This window comes from Equus przewalskii, chromosome 30 (assembly GCF_037783145.1).
Source record: "Equus przewalskii isolate Varuska chromosome 30, EquPr2, whole genome shotgun sequence".
Lineage (NCBI taxonomy): Eukaryota > Metazoa > Chordata > Mammalia > Perissodactyla > Equidae > Equus > Equus przewalskii.
The window spans coordinates 5,366,426-5,381,378 of record NC_091860.1 but is presented as its reverse complement, the minus strand read 5'-3'; the positions used below and the strand labels follow the sequence as shown (position 1 = coordinate 5,381,378).

The following is a 14,953-nucleotide window of genomic DNA, read 5'->3' as shown; positions in this document are numbered from 1 at the left end:
CTGCCATTAATTATGGTTCTCCAAAGGTGTAAAATCCTCTGTGTTTATTGCTACTAGATAATTTTCCAGATTGTTTCTGGCACTTATTAATGGTTCTGTGTAGAGCTCCATCTTGTGAACCTGTCATGTGTGCTTTGATAGCAGTTCTCTACCAGCGATATTTCATAAAGTACAATTAGATGGTCCTTGCCATTCTTTCAGCTGGCCTGATCCAGTCCCTGCTTGCCTGTGATAAATGAGGCTAATAAGTGAGCTGGCTATTTTATTGTCTACATTGAAAGAACTAGGCATCTCTAAAACTTTCAGCTTCTAAATAAAATAAAACTTTATTTACCTGAATGTTCCTCATTCAAAATAGCTGTAGGCCTGGTATATGTGTTTCTTATCGAACAAAAAAAATTCAAGCTTTTTTTGAAAGTTACGCTGTATGCTACAAGATAGATTAAAACTATTGCCTTTTTTAGACCAAGTGCTGGGGAAACACACTTTATCATGTTTCAACTGCTAAGTTAATGATTCTTATGTAAAAAAATAGCCTTATTTGTATATCAGATTTCTAAATATTTCACGTGACCTAATTTATATGTTAATTAAGGGGCTTTTGTGCTGTTTGTGTTATATGCTGTTTGTTTTTTAATCAAAACTTCAAAACTTAACTAACCTCATTTTACTAGTATTCATTTATACCTTATTAAAAGCTTAACTTGCCTTATGTACCACATATGACAACGGTAAAACTTAATTTTTATAAAATGCTATAGACTTTTAACTTTTATCATGTTAGATTAATTTTTTGATGGGGTGCATCCTCATCTTTTTTTTTCCATAATAGATAGGTATGCGGTTTTACTGTACCAACTTAAAAAATAGTTTAGGGCTGTAAGGCAGATCTGACAATCCATTCTTTGACTTTGAATATATGATTCAGCATATGGGGACAGAGGCAAGGTGTTAGCTGTTTGAAGGTTTCACAGCCACACTAACCCCCATCTTGCTCATGTTCACCTGAGTTGTAAAGAGCCTGGGGATTGCCCTTTGTCCTTACTGTGTTTGGTTGAGTCAGCAGTCAGGTAACAGTAGTGGTCCTACTTCCACTATTATGTTCTCTGAGTTTCTGGTCACCATAGTCTCACAGATGAGGAAAGCGGTTGCAGATGGAAGATCTAAGATGTAAGAAGGATAAGAACACAGGAAATGGTAAATATAGGTAGGTACAGACAAACACTGTACAAAGCTTAGAAGGAGGGTAAAATTATTGATTACCTATAGACTTTGGTAAGTTATGTATTCATGTTAAAATTTCTGAGATAAGGAATAAAAATCTAGAAATAGTGTGTATATCTTCCAAACTACTAGAGAGGGAAATAGAATGAGAAAAAATAATCTAAATAAAACACAAGGAAGGGGGCTGGCCTGGTGTTGTAGTGGTTAAATTTGTGCGCTCTGCTTGGGCGGCCTGGGGTTCACCAGTTCGGATCACAAGTGCCGACCTATGCACTGCTTCTGAGGCCATGCTATGGCAGGTGTCCCACAGATAAAGTAGAGGAAGATGGGCACAGATTGTTAGCTCAGGGCCAATCTTCCTCAAAAAAAAAAAAACAGACAAGGAAAGAGAAGAAAAACATAGAAAATAGATGACTAGTAGAAAGCACAAAATAAGATAGTAGTGATAAATGCAGCTATATTAGTAATTACAGTGTATATAAATTGACAAAATGCCCCAGTTAACAGAAGCTGTCAGATTGGATAAAATAATAAAATCTAGTTACATGCTCTTTACAAGAAATATAGCTTTAAAAAGATATAGAAAACTTGAAAATAAAAAGAGTGAAAAAAGATATGCCTGATAATACTTACTAAAGAAAGATTGTGTTGTGTGGCTATATTGACATCATGTAAAGTTGACTTTGGGGGGGGGAAACTATCCTAAAGAGTGAGGGTCACTAAATAATGATAAAATAGTAGAAGGAATGATAATTTTAAATTGGTATGTACTTGATAATATACTTTCAAAATATAGTATTCAGAAAATAGATAAGACCACAGAAGAAATAGGCAAATCTATCAGCATTGTGAGTTATTTAAAATAATCTTTCCTAATAAATGTTGCTGCAAGCAGAGAAAAATCAACAAAAATATAGAAGATTTTAGTAACAGCATTTACAAGCTTGCTGTACTGGACAGTTATGGAACACTACATCTCAGAATTCTTTTAAAAATTCTTTAAAAAATTCTTTTAAAGCACACAAGGAACATTTACAAAATTCGGTAACATTCTGGTCTGATACAGCCAGCTCTAACAAATTTCAGTGGACTGGTATCATGTTACATTCTCTGTTTACAGTGTCATTAACTCTAAGCAATACCATAATTTCCCTATATGTTTGGAAATTAAGATGTATTATTTACAAATAATTTGTGGGTCAGAGGAAAACTTGTAAGGTATATGAGAAAATATTTATAATTTAACAATAAAATACTGTAAATTGGAACTTGTGTGATATAGCTAAAGTGATACTTTATGGAAATTTATAGACCTTAATACTTACATTACGGGAATAAATGCTGAAAAATAATAATTGCATTCTTAAGAATTAAAATAAAAATAAAAGAATGCTCCACCAATTAAAGTAAAAAGGAAATAAAAATAAATTAATGAAATATAAAACAAAGGTAAATCAGAGAGGAAACAATACAGCTAAGAATATATTATTTAAAAAGATTAATAAAATTGAAAACTGCTGACAAGATTAATCAAGGGAAAAGAGAAGTCACAAAGCAGTATCTGGAATGAAAAAGGGGATGTTACTACACATGTTTCAGGAATGGTTATCTTTATGCTAATATAGTTGAAAGCTTACATCAAATGAACAAAGTCCTAGAAAAATACAGCTCTTATTGGTTTGAGAAAGAATGGATAATTGATTAGTCTTAAAATATAAAGGAAAAATATTCTCACAAAGAAAACTAACAGCTCCACACAGATTGCTAGCAAGTTCTACAAAGCATCCAAGGGATAATAGCAAGATAGTCATTAAGGAAACTTGATCTATAGTGGCAGTAGGATTGCCAGTTAGTGGAGACAGGATGCCTCTTTCAGTAGTTAGGGTAGTTGGTTAATTAAATGGAAAAAATTGAGTTGAACCACTACCTCATGTTATTTAGAGAAATCAGGCTGGATTATAGATCTGAATCTACAGGTAAGGGAAGGGTATAGTTAAGGTAAAACTATAACAATTTCTAAAGAAATAGAGTAGAATGTTTTCATGACTAAATAAGATAAAAATACATAAAACATAGAGCAACAGATTGGCAAATATGACTATATCAAAATTAATAATTTCTTTTTGCCAGTAGATACCATAAAGACAGTGGGGATTAGTATTCAGCACGTATAAAGATCTGCCACACAGTGAAATAAAGACAAACAACAGAAAACTGGGCAAAGATCTTGAATATGCTCTTCATAAAAGAATAAAATTTTTTGGCCAATAAGCGTAATATAAGATATTCAGCCTCATGAGTAATCAGGGAAATGCGTATTAAAACCACAATGAGAAGACATTTTGCACCTCCTAGATTTCAAAAATTAAGAGCCAAATGGTGTTGCTGTTTGTGTGAATATGGAGTAGCTGGAGCACTTAGTCAGTGCTGGTGGCAATGTTAATTGACATGTCCACTAGAAAATAATTTGTCATCAGTAAATAAAGTTGAAGATGCACATACACTATGATCCAATATCTCCATTCCTAAATGTGTCTTAGAGAAGCCTGTATACAGAGATATCAGGTGATGTATATAGCTGTCTATACAGTACTGTTCATAATAACATGACAACTACAAAAATCTCAAATATCTGTCAACAGTAGGGATGACCAGAGGTATATTCTTACAGGGGAATGCTCTACAGTGCTGAAAATGAATGAATTATACCTATGCTCAACAACTGGGATCATGTCAGGAATACAATGTTGGAACAAAACAAATCGCAGAAGAATATACAGCATGGTTCCATTTATATAAAATTCAAGAACATACAAAATGAAGTAATACATTGTTTAGGGATACAAAATATAGTACAACTCTAAAGGGAATGGCAAATAGAAGATTTAAGGATGAATGAATAAAACATGAGTTTGGGGAGAGACACATAGTAGGTGTAAGAGGTATGGGTAAAGTTTTCTCTTTTTTAAAAAATACTGGATAGTGAGTATTCAAATATTTATTCTTTATACCTTAAATTTATTTTATAGAATTATTTATTTCATATTTAATATTAATAATTACTGATAACTAATGACAGTTACTAATAATCAATATGCTGTTGAAAATAGTAACTGGAAAAAGAAAAGTGAATCATTTTGGGGAGAGTGCAGTATTTGCTATGTATTTCCTATGTATGTATATTTAATCTTTGCGAATTCTCAAACATAGTCAGTTTTCTTTGGATATCCTTAGTTTTTTAATACTATCTTTGTATTTAATGGAGCATAATAATTTCTACCCCTGGTTGTGAGATACTCCAAATTTATTCATTTATTTCAAGGGGTACAGATGATGTTAATTCTTTCACATTTTTCTAAGCACTAAATTTACACGTTTTTCTACTTTCATATGTTTTCTGTTTATTGACCATATTTTAAGAAGTTTGAGAAAGGCACTGTCTTACCTTATTTTTTCTAACTTAAAACATATATGATGTCTTTTATTCTTACAGTTGTATATGTGGATGTAACATTTTCTTTCAGGATATTACCGTTTTGTTTTATTTATTTAGCAAACAGTAGTGTTTATGCGTCAAGCACTATTCTAAGCATTTAAAAAATATTAACTCATGTAATCTTCATTAAAACCTATGAGGAAGATATTGTTACCCTCATTTTATTGGTAAGGAAACTGAGGCACAGAGAGGTGGTTGCCTAAGGTCACATAGCTGTAAGTGGAGCCTGTATTCAAACTTAATTAGCCTGGCTCCATACTGTGCATTTAACTACTAAGCTATAAAGACAATGTGAAGTAAATCTCCACGGGGAATATGCCATCTTTTTCAATATTCTTTAATAAATAGGGTACTATTTTGGAAGGTTGCCAGCATATTGTCAGACTATGATGAAATGATTATATAAATCCCTTTCTTTTTTCTAAGAATGTAAAAGGTAGTATTAGTAAATAATGTCTTTCTAGACATTGCTTAAATTTACTGAGTGAAATTTGTCTCCATACATTCATGACATGAGAAAAGTAGATAGATGAAAGTACCTGTTCATCTAGTTGCAGATATGATCATATGCATAAATGTGATAGTGACCTTTCTTCTTCTGAAGATGAGTTGATGGAGTTATAATTTAAAATCAAAAAGTTTAACATAGCTTGTATCAACTAGGGAAAGCAGTATTTGATTTGGGGATGTTGACATTTTACTTTTGGGAAATTCTTATAGTAAAATAGACTGTGACTAGAGAATATGGGGTAATTGTGATTGGTGAAGATGCTAGTAGTAATATTTGAAAGTGAGGCACCAGGATTAAAGAGAGAAGAAGCAGATAAAATTTTTTTTTTTTTTTTTTTTGGTGAGGAAGCTTGTTCCTTAGCTTACATCTGTTACCAGTCTTCCTCCTGTGCCAGTCTTCCTCCATTTTGTATATGGGATGCCACCACAGCATGGCTCGATGAGTGGTGCCTAGGTATACACCCAGGATCCAAACCTGGGAACCCCCTGCTGCAAGGCAGAGCAAGTGAACTTAACCACTATGGCCACGGGGCTGAGTTGCAGACAGATTCTTTAGAGCAATGGTTCTTTACCCATTGAGGGTCACACTCTTGAGAATTTGATGTTGGCTTCCAGAAATTTCCGTATAAAATCAGAAGTTTTTTAACTGCATGAAAGTCTTCCCATGAGTCAACCCTAGACCCAGTTCCCATTTAGAGCCTTTACTGTAGCGCTTCCTCAGCCGCCTCATCCTGTAGCTCTGTGCTCATGATGGACGTTGTCTCTAAGAATTGCAGCTTTCCTTTGTGTTGCTTTTTGTTAGCTACTTCAAATAGCTTAATTTTCAGTGACACATGGTTTTATCAGGCAAAACACATGACTGTTATTGGTTTTTCCTTTAGAGTTGAAGCTGTGTATATACCCTAAATTCACGTTCAGAGATTCTTCAAAAAGACAATATTTCCTACTTAAGTTACTTGAGTGGCCTGTTTTTATTGTAAGATTAAGCACATATGTAGCATATGGTAAGCAGTGACTTACTTCTAAATAAGAAGGAAAGCCCTTGCAGTGGAATAAGGACATTTAATTTTTAAGACCACATATAAGACCACGTACAGCAATTTATAGCTCTGACCATCAGATAATTTGGGATGTTCACAAAGAATTCTGGGTAATTATGACAGTGTCTCATCCACATCTGGTATTTGTTTTGCTCACTTCTCTACTGGGGAGACTAGATCATAGTAATATATGGTATTTTATAGTATTTTAGATTAATCCGTTGCAACACAGCACAGGAAAGTAAATTATACCCCATCAGATTTTGGGATATAACCTTCATAAAATGTTTCCCAGAAAGTGAGAAATATTTCTTGATTATGTCTTTTAAATTAATGCAAAAGGGCTAAGTTACTCCATAATTTATTTGTATATGTTAATTTAAGGACCATAGGAATTTGCATGAAGTTTTTTCCCTTTAATAATTGGGTCAAATGAGTCCTCTTGGATGATTATATTATTTAATCTCTGGCTTCAAGTCTCCATGTTGTTACTCCCTTCCCCTACCAAGCACATCCTGCTTTTGGCACAGCATATCTTTCTTTCAGATGTCAAAACACTTAGGGATACATTCTATAAATTATTAACTTACACTTTTGGTACAGACTTGAAACCAGTTGGAGGATAAACTACAGCAATTTCAGTCTGGTTTTTGTTGAATGGAGCTGCAGCTAATCTTTAAGACCCATTGATAACATTTTAGTAATAGCACTTGATATTCAGAAAAGAAAAATAAGTCACCTAGCTTTTCATTTTCAGTTTTATATAATTTTACAGCTTGGTACTTGATGGTTTACCTGCTATTCTTGGTATGAGATGAGATAGTATAATGTAACAAACATTTAATGATTGCCCACTGTGTTGCAGGCACGGTGCTAATTGCAAGGGATACATTGATGGATAAAGCTGCGGTTCTGCGCTTACAGAGCTCGCAGTCAGATGATGGATGGAGTCACAAAAAAAGATACTTGTAATACAGTCACTATAATATGGAGAAATGGAAAGAATGGCCAAAGAAAGCATTACAGAAAGAGATAATGTCTGAACTGAATATTAAAGGATCAGAGAGAGAGAGAGAGAGTGTGTGTGTGTGTGTATGTGTATATGAGAATTGAGGTGAGGGGGACAGAGGAGAGTGGGAGCAGAGGACCGTGTGTGTGTGTGTGTGTATGTGAGAGAATTGAGGTGAGGGGGACAGAAGAGAATGGGGACAGAGGACCATCCTGGGGAGAACAGGCACAGGCACATTGGTTAGAAACACCATGACGCGTTCTGGAAGTACAAGCAGATGTGTATTGGTAGGAGTGTGAATAAGGGATGGAGAGTGATGGAGAGGTATAGAACCAGATCATGGAAAGTTTTTTATGCTGTTTTTAGGAGCTCAAACTTCATCTCTTATTCTGTGCTTTGGGAAGCCATTGAAGAGTTTTAAGCAGGGGCCTGATTTGATTATAGTTAAGTTTAATAAGTTACTTTGGTAGCTGTTGTGGATGAGAAATTTGAACAGAAAAAGTTTGGAGGCAGGGAGACCATTTGGGAAGTAGTTGGCCTAATGAGAGCTGATGAAGGCCTAAACTCGGGCTGTGTTAATAGAAATGGAGAAGAGGGAACAGAGTTCAGACTCAGCATTTGTTGTTGGTAAATGAGAAATTCAGTAGGACTTGATGCTTGGAAATGGCCGGGGGGAGAAGAAAACAAGTTTAACTCCACAGTTTCTAGCTGGGGCGACTGCATAGATGGTGATGACATCAAACAGGATACGTGAGCAGAATACATGAGTAAGGATCAATGTAGAAGCTAAGGAAGTCAGTTTTGGATATTTTAAGTTGGAGATGGTAGTAAAATAACCAGTCGGGGGTGTCTAACAAGGCAATTGACTTTTTGAATCTGATGCTGTGGGATGTGACTGGGGCTCCTGGGCTGGAAAAATCAGTATGTAAAGAGGTGATTGAAACCACAGGACCATATAGGGAGTGTATGTGGGCTGAGGAGAAAAAAAAAGAGGGCAGAAGACAGGATCTTGGGGAGCATCAGTGTTTCAGAGTCAAGAAGAGAAAAAAGAAGGCCTACAAAGTTGAGAAGGAACTAACCAAGAACAAATGAAATAATCAGTGAGCTGACCTGTGTATCCTACTGAGACTGGAAGCTACACATTTTCGATGGAACAAATCAATATGGTTGTGATTTCCTTAGATGTCCTCTCTAGCCTAAGTGAGTGATGGAGATCAGAATGTAGCATTAATCTAGGCTTGAGGTTTTACCAGGCTGGGCCAGTGAAAAGTTATGAGTTTAGGGAAACTAATGTGTTGAAGTTAGAGCAGTTTAGATGATCAGCTGTGGCAAATGTTGCATGTTATATGCTGTGCATTATTCTTTATGTCTATTAACTCATTTAATCCTCATAACAATGGCGGAAGATTACAGAAGATTCTAGAATGTAAATTCCATGAGGGCAGGGAAGTATGTTTGTTGTCTGTTGTATTTTCGGTGCCTGACATGTATAATGGGCTCAAATACTTGTTGAGTAAAGTGAATATGAAGTGAATATGAAGTAGGTATTATTATTCCCAGTTTACAGGTGTGGACACTGGGCAAGGAGAGATTAAGAAATTTATGCTATTTAGTGGCAGAGCTAGTAGGGAAGGAAGTGAGCCCAGGAGAGGGAGCTGATGAAAAATTGAGGGACTCTAAGACTGCAGATCTCCATGAAGTGTGGTAGAAACGAAGGTGTGAGACACAGAAGAGGAGGAGGTATGGTCAGAGAGTAAAATGTTACAGTTTACAATTTTTTAAGGTGGAGTTGTTCTGGGCGATGACCGAGGGTCAAATCTTAGGAATGGAATGGAGATGAGGATTTTCATTGTTGAAGCTCTGTGGGCATCGGTGTAGATATTGACAGATATTGACAGATTCTAAGATCATAATAGAAGTTTGGATAGAGGGGAAGATTATGATGCGGTCCTCAATAAATGAGCTATGATGTGGAGATGTATAGATGAGGAACGATAGGGAGTGGACTGGATGAATGTCATTTTCTTTCTTTAAGTCCCAGCTTTTTAACAAAGGTTGAGGTTAGATCTGGTTTGCTGAAAAGACAGGAATAAACTGGGTTTGCTGAACATGATTTCTTTTTCCGTCCTGGATATGGATAGTCTTGTTGGAAAGCTTCAAAAGTACTCAATATAAATGCAAGAATTTTAAATTTTGCCTGATATTCCAGCTGTACTTAAGGTATAAATTCTTAAATGTTACGCTTCTCCCCTGCAAAAAAATCTACCTCCTTTTTTTTATATAGCAGTAGGGAAAAAGTTTTGTTTGTAGCAGCACAGCTCACCTATTTTGTTTGGTAGCTGTTGAGTACACATCCCAAGGATGATAAGAAGGAAACACACTTGCTCTTTGAAGCCTTCAGCCGCTGCCCTGTGTTGCCATGTGTTCCTGGTTCCCTGGCTGACCTGTTTATCTGTCCTCCCCCCCAAGTCTCTTTTTGAATGCTTTTGTTTCAAGATGCTTTTGAGAGCTTTATTTCTGCATTACATTGTGTCACAGAAAAAAGTAAAGCTCATTTTAGCCCTAAATTATAGTTAACATTTTAAGTTGAATTTTTAGAATGTTTCAGTAACCTAAGCAATCAATCCTGGTTCATTTTTAGAGGATTATTTAATCTGATATTTTATTTGATTTAAAATGTTCTAATTTCTTTTCAGATATTTTGATAGCATTGTAATTTCTGTCCTGAATATTTCCCTTCAGAAAAAATGTAAAAATCAAGTAATTTATTATAAGATTGTGTTAAACCTAAAATTTCATTATTTATCATATCAATTGAAAGCATAGCTTTTGATTTATGGAATTTTTCATTTTGTGGTTGTGTAATTATGCCCACTTATCCTTTTGTTTGTGTGTGTGTGTGTCTTTCCCACAAATGAGTATCACCCTATGAATCCCTCTCAGGAAATTCAAAGTTAATCATACATGTTTATATAATTAAAAGGTTGGAGGAGATGATTTCCAAAGGTGCCTTTTAGAGATCTGTACTATGATTTTGTGGGTCTCTCTGCTCTGCCCGCTTTAGATCTTAGCAAGTGGCAGCTGAAATACTGCTACATGACCTTTGACACAGAACCCGTGAGTGCCCCAAGTATGACTTCACTTTCACCGCCTTCTTTGTAAACCTAAATGCTTGTCAAATCAGATGTGCGTTTAGATCTTTTTACTGAATGTGCCTTGAGGAGGAGAACAAAGCTTGGGGTCAGGTTGGTGAAATCTCCGCATTTATCTTTTTCTATAATCGAGGTTTGTTGGGGGATGGGGTGATGACAGTTCCTTCTGAAGAGAAAGCCTGTAGGTGGACTTGCTGTCTTCTCCACGCTCTTCCTTGCAGCCTCACTGGCCCGCTGGTTTCCATATGTTAACGTAAAACAGGCTAGGTGGGTTGCTGGTTGGTGTTTGTGCTTCCCATTTGATCCAAGTACCTCTGTGATTTAATAGGCACGTAAACTGACAAATTAAATCAAGGCAGTATATTGGAAGTATGTCACTTTTCCTTTATCAATAAACTGGATTATATTGCCTCACAGTAGTTAATATGATAAGAAGTTTTTCATGTGTTCAAGTGTGTGTATAGTATATATCAAGAGATCATTTGTGTGTTTTTCTGTGTAAATTTTTGTAAATCTGGTAATTTTGCCAATTTATCAACTCTTAAGTATAACATACTTAAATATACTTATTTAATATTTAAATAGTATTTTAATTTTACAATAATGAAAACTGAAAATTCTTGAATCTTATTTATTTCAACTTTCTGATTTATGTTCTGGTAATCAGTTTGAAAATTAGGAATATGCTTAGGCTCATGTGACTTAGAAGCAGAAGCTACTGTGTCCTTACTGGGTGTAGTGCCTGAGAAGCTGCAAGCAGTCAGGAGTTGTTAACATATGGGAAAGTTGTAGGGGACCCTGTGACAGAAGAACTACTAGTTACCTTTGCAGTTTGTTCCCTGTAGTTCAGCCACCTTATTTCAGAAGAAAGACTTTGTTCAGTGACTTGTGGAAGTCTCTGACCTTCCTACAAACACGAATTATGGGACATTTCTTGCTCACTTGGGTATTTCAAATAGTTCAGGCTTATTTCTAGGACCTGGGTAGTTGTTTTTCAAGAAGACTTAATAGCAGAGACTTAGCAGCAGAAGCATATGAGAGTTGTTGCCATACAGAAACCTTAGACCCAAAATAAAGGTAGAACGATGTGAGTTTAGTACTTAAATTTGAATGAGCAATACCTTTTCTGAGATGTTTTATCAGTTACCCTTAACAATTTACTTAAATTTTATGGGTTTGGAAGTAATAATATTTCTTTTGGCAAAAATAAATAAATTGAACTTCTGTATATCCATTTTCTTTTCTCTTTTTGAGGTGGGTAAAACGTTCTAATGTTCTTCTCTATTATGTCTGTATAAGTCAAGAACAGACCACTTGTTGAGGAGAGTACTGAAATAGTAACTAAAATAGAAAAAATCCCGTTAGAAAAAAAATGTTTTTATCACTGTCTTTTTATCTGGTTATTCTTTATTGTGTAAAGGGAGCTCAGTAAATCTTGTCAACTTACACATAAGACCTATTTCTGTCTTAGAGGGATAACTGTACATGCTCAGTGATGCCAATGGTCACATCTTTCTCTGTAGATTGCAGAATAAATAAATGTTATCAGACCTTTGAGTCTTAAATAGTATGCATATCCTTTGCCTATTTTTCTGCATGCCTGTTTATGATAGATGCACAAAATATCTTTCCATCCTCAGACAATACTTCTGCTAATTCAGCCTTTTCTTTGGGGTTGAGATTAGACAAGATTCAGATTTTTAAGAGTGTGAGTTTTTCTTTTTTTTTTTTTTTTGAGGAAGATCAGCCCTGAACTAACATGTGCTACCAACCTTCCTCTTTTTGCTGAGGAAGACTGGCCCTGAGGTAACATCCATGTCCATCTTCCTCTACTTTGTACGTGGGATGCCTACCACAGCATGGCTTGCCAAGCAGTGCCATGTCCACACCCGGGATCCGAACCGGCAAACCCAGGACCACTGAAGCAGAATGCGTGCACTTAGCTGCTGCGCCACCGGGCTGGCCAGCCCCAGAGTGTGAGTTTTGAAAGGCCTCTCTAAGTGTCAAGGATTGTTGGAGCTTTGATAAGTGAGATTTAGTGCTTTGAAAGAGAACTTGGAAAAAAAATTCTCAAAATACTTGGAAGGTATTTATCCCAATTCTTCTAAGTAAATGCAGTTCAGCTTTGGATAAGGAGGATCTTGAGGTTTTATTTGGGGTTTAGGAAACTCGTTTTATTTCCACTCTAAAGTGATTATCAGGGCAGGTCTTTATCCCCTATAAAGTCCCCCTAAAGAAAAGAAAAGGAATTGTGCAATGCCAATTTTAAAAAATTAAAGCAAATATATTTCTTAGAGAAAGATAATTCTCTCTTTCCCATAATCTCTTCTTTAAAATAAGATTCCTCTCTTATTTCTGTCAGTCTTAATGTAATAGAATGTTGCTCAATGAAGAGCTAAGGATTCATTTGGTTGCAAACATTCGTTTTGCATACGTTCATGAGTTGTTTAACTTGTCCGCCTCCACACACTCACCCTACCACTTAATACAGGACAATCCCTTTTATAAAACTATGTACTTTATATAACTCTCGTAAACACTTCAAATTGCACTGTTACAGTTCTTTTAGTGGATATACCATCTCTTCTTATTATTGGATGTATGTTATTAAAACAGTTTTTTCATATTATAAATACATGACATGATTATTTGTATATAAAGCTTGTCTGACAGTTTATTCTAGGTTTGAGTCCTAGGAGTAGAATTATTGGGCAAACCCTTTTAAGCTTCACGGTACCTATTGCTAAAGTACTTTACAGAAGGCTTTATCAATTTATACTCTCCATTGTGAATTCCGGGATGTTTTTGGGAGGTTGATGAGGACATGTAGCAGACAGCACCAGATGGTCCCTGGAGATGTGGCTTGCAGTCTCTGCTATGCCACATGCTAATTGTAGATATCTGGGTTAATAACATAACTTGTGTGGACCTCGGTTTCCTCACCATAAACTTAGGCAAATTCTTGGTACTGTCTCAGTTCTAATTCTGGTTCTGTTTGAAAAAGGGTTTAAACAAGGAGGATCAGTGCTGATCTCTTACCAAGTGATTTGTCTGGAAGGAAGGCTGAAGCAAGGAGAATCAAAGGTACCTAGAGGAGGGAGGAAGCTAGCTAAATGAACAAGACATCTGGTTTACTCTTTGGGTATTTTATCTGAAGAAAATAGAGTCCAGTCAAATTATGTCACATAGAAGCTTCTGTTGAGACTTAAGGATTTTCAAACAGTTTTAAATAGAGAGTGAAAGTATAAGGAGTCATACACGTAACTTTTCAAAAAAAGTTGTATTCTCTGTGGGTTATAGGTTACACATGACTCAGTCTAAGGAAAAAAGAGTTTGTTAAAGATTCAGACATTTACTCAAAAGGCAAAGTATTTTCATATTTTTTGACTAAATTGTGTTGTGGTTAGAAAGAGGCAAAAATTCTGCATCATCTCAAATGTGTAAGAAAAGGTGACCTGGGCGTAGATTAAACCTGGTTATTTCTCTTTTCAAGAAGCAAATACCTTATCTCTGCCTTCATTCAGAGAAGACTTCATCTCAATTAATCATTTAGGCGACCAGACGTCGCTAGTGGTTGTGAGAGAGACCTGACTCTGGTCTGTCTGTGCTTGTCAAGAGCCAGGGCCACCTTCCAGAGGCCGATGTGAAATCCATCTTAATGGCACCATATCTCCAGGGTAGAAAGGCTTTCTTGGACCAGTTTAAGATATTTAACTATTAAACAGACACAAATAATAGTAATAATAAAAAGGTTGGTAAATGAGCATTTTTGTAATTAGCTTCCTAAATTAAGAATAGCAAAAAATAGTTTGTTATTCCTAATATCCTGTGATGGAAGTTATTAGCTGATTTTTTTGTTTAAAAAATTGACACCTTTGGTCTGATTTATAAAATTTATAAATTAGAAATGTAAAGTGTATAAAATATAATTTACAGTGTTAACAATGTTTTCAAGTAGGAAAAAATTGAAAGTTTGCTGAATACTGATAGTTTTTAAACTTTATTAGTCTTTGAGTTTACTATTTGGAGTTCCCTAATAGATTGTTAAGAGTTAGAAATAGTGAGTTCACTGCTTAACTGAATAAATAATTCATATGGCACAAAAGCGGCTTTTTCTTTTTCTCCAGTTTCTTTCCCCCCATTATATTCACTTTCTCTCTTTTAAAAGGATCCTTTACAGCCAGAGAGTAACTTTGTGTGAATGTGCAAGAGCTTAGGCATAGTTGCACCCTCAGTGTTAAATTAGTATCTGGGGTCACCTAAGAAAATGAAGAATCTGTCTTAAATGTATACTCTCCGGTAGCAACTGAAAAGACATCTAGTCGTTTTCAATTGTTCGATCTTACCTTATGGTAAAGTTGCCTTGGGAATTTCTTTTAGCAAAGCAATTTTTCATTTTGGATATAGTATCTTTCACAATGTCTGCCTCAAAACAAAATTGGGTTTTAAAATTGAGTAAAATCATTGAATTTCTTCTAGTTTTTCAGAAACGTTTTTACTGTGTTAAATGATATTGTCAGAG

The 14,953-nt window shown here is 35.4% G+C and overlaps 1 protein-coding gene across 19 annotated transcripts in view; it reads left to right on the top strand.

The window, feature by feature from the left end:
- ZEB1 (zinc finger E-box binding homeobox 1) overlaps positions 1–14,953 on the top strand; it is a 180,567-nt gene that overhangs the window by 14,888 nt on the left and 150,726 nt on the right. Inside the window, exon 1 of one of the 19 annotated variants that reach the window (XM_070601322.1) lies at positions 12,179–12,407. The exons of the other annotated variants lie outside the window; for them this stretch is intronic. Coding sequence (XP_070457423.1) covers positions 12,311–12,407 — 97 coding nt within the window. The 5' untranslated portion in view covers positions 12,179–12,310. Of the gene's footprint in view, positions 1–12,178; positions 12,408–14,953 lie in introns of those variants that run through there. 19 annotated transcript variants of the gene reach the window in all.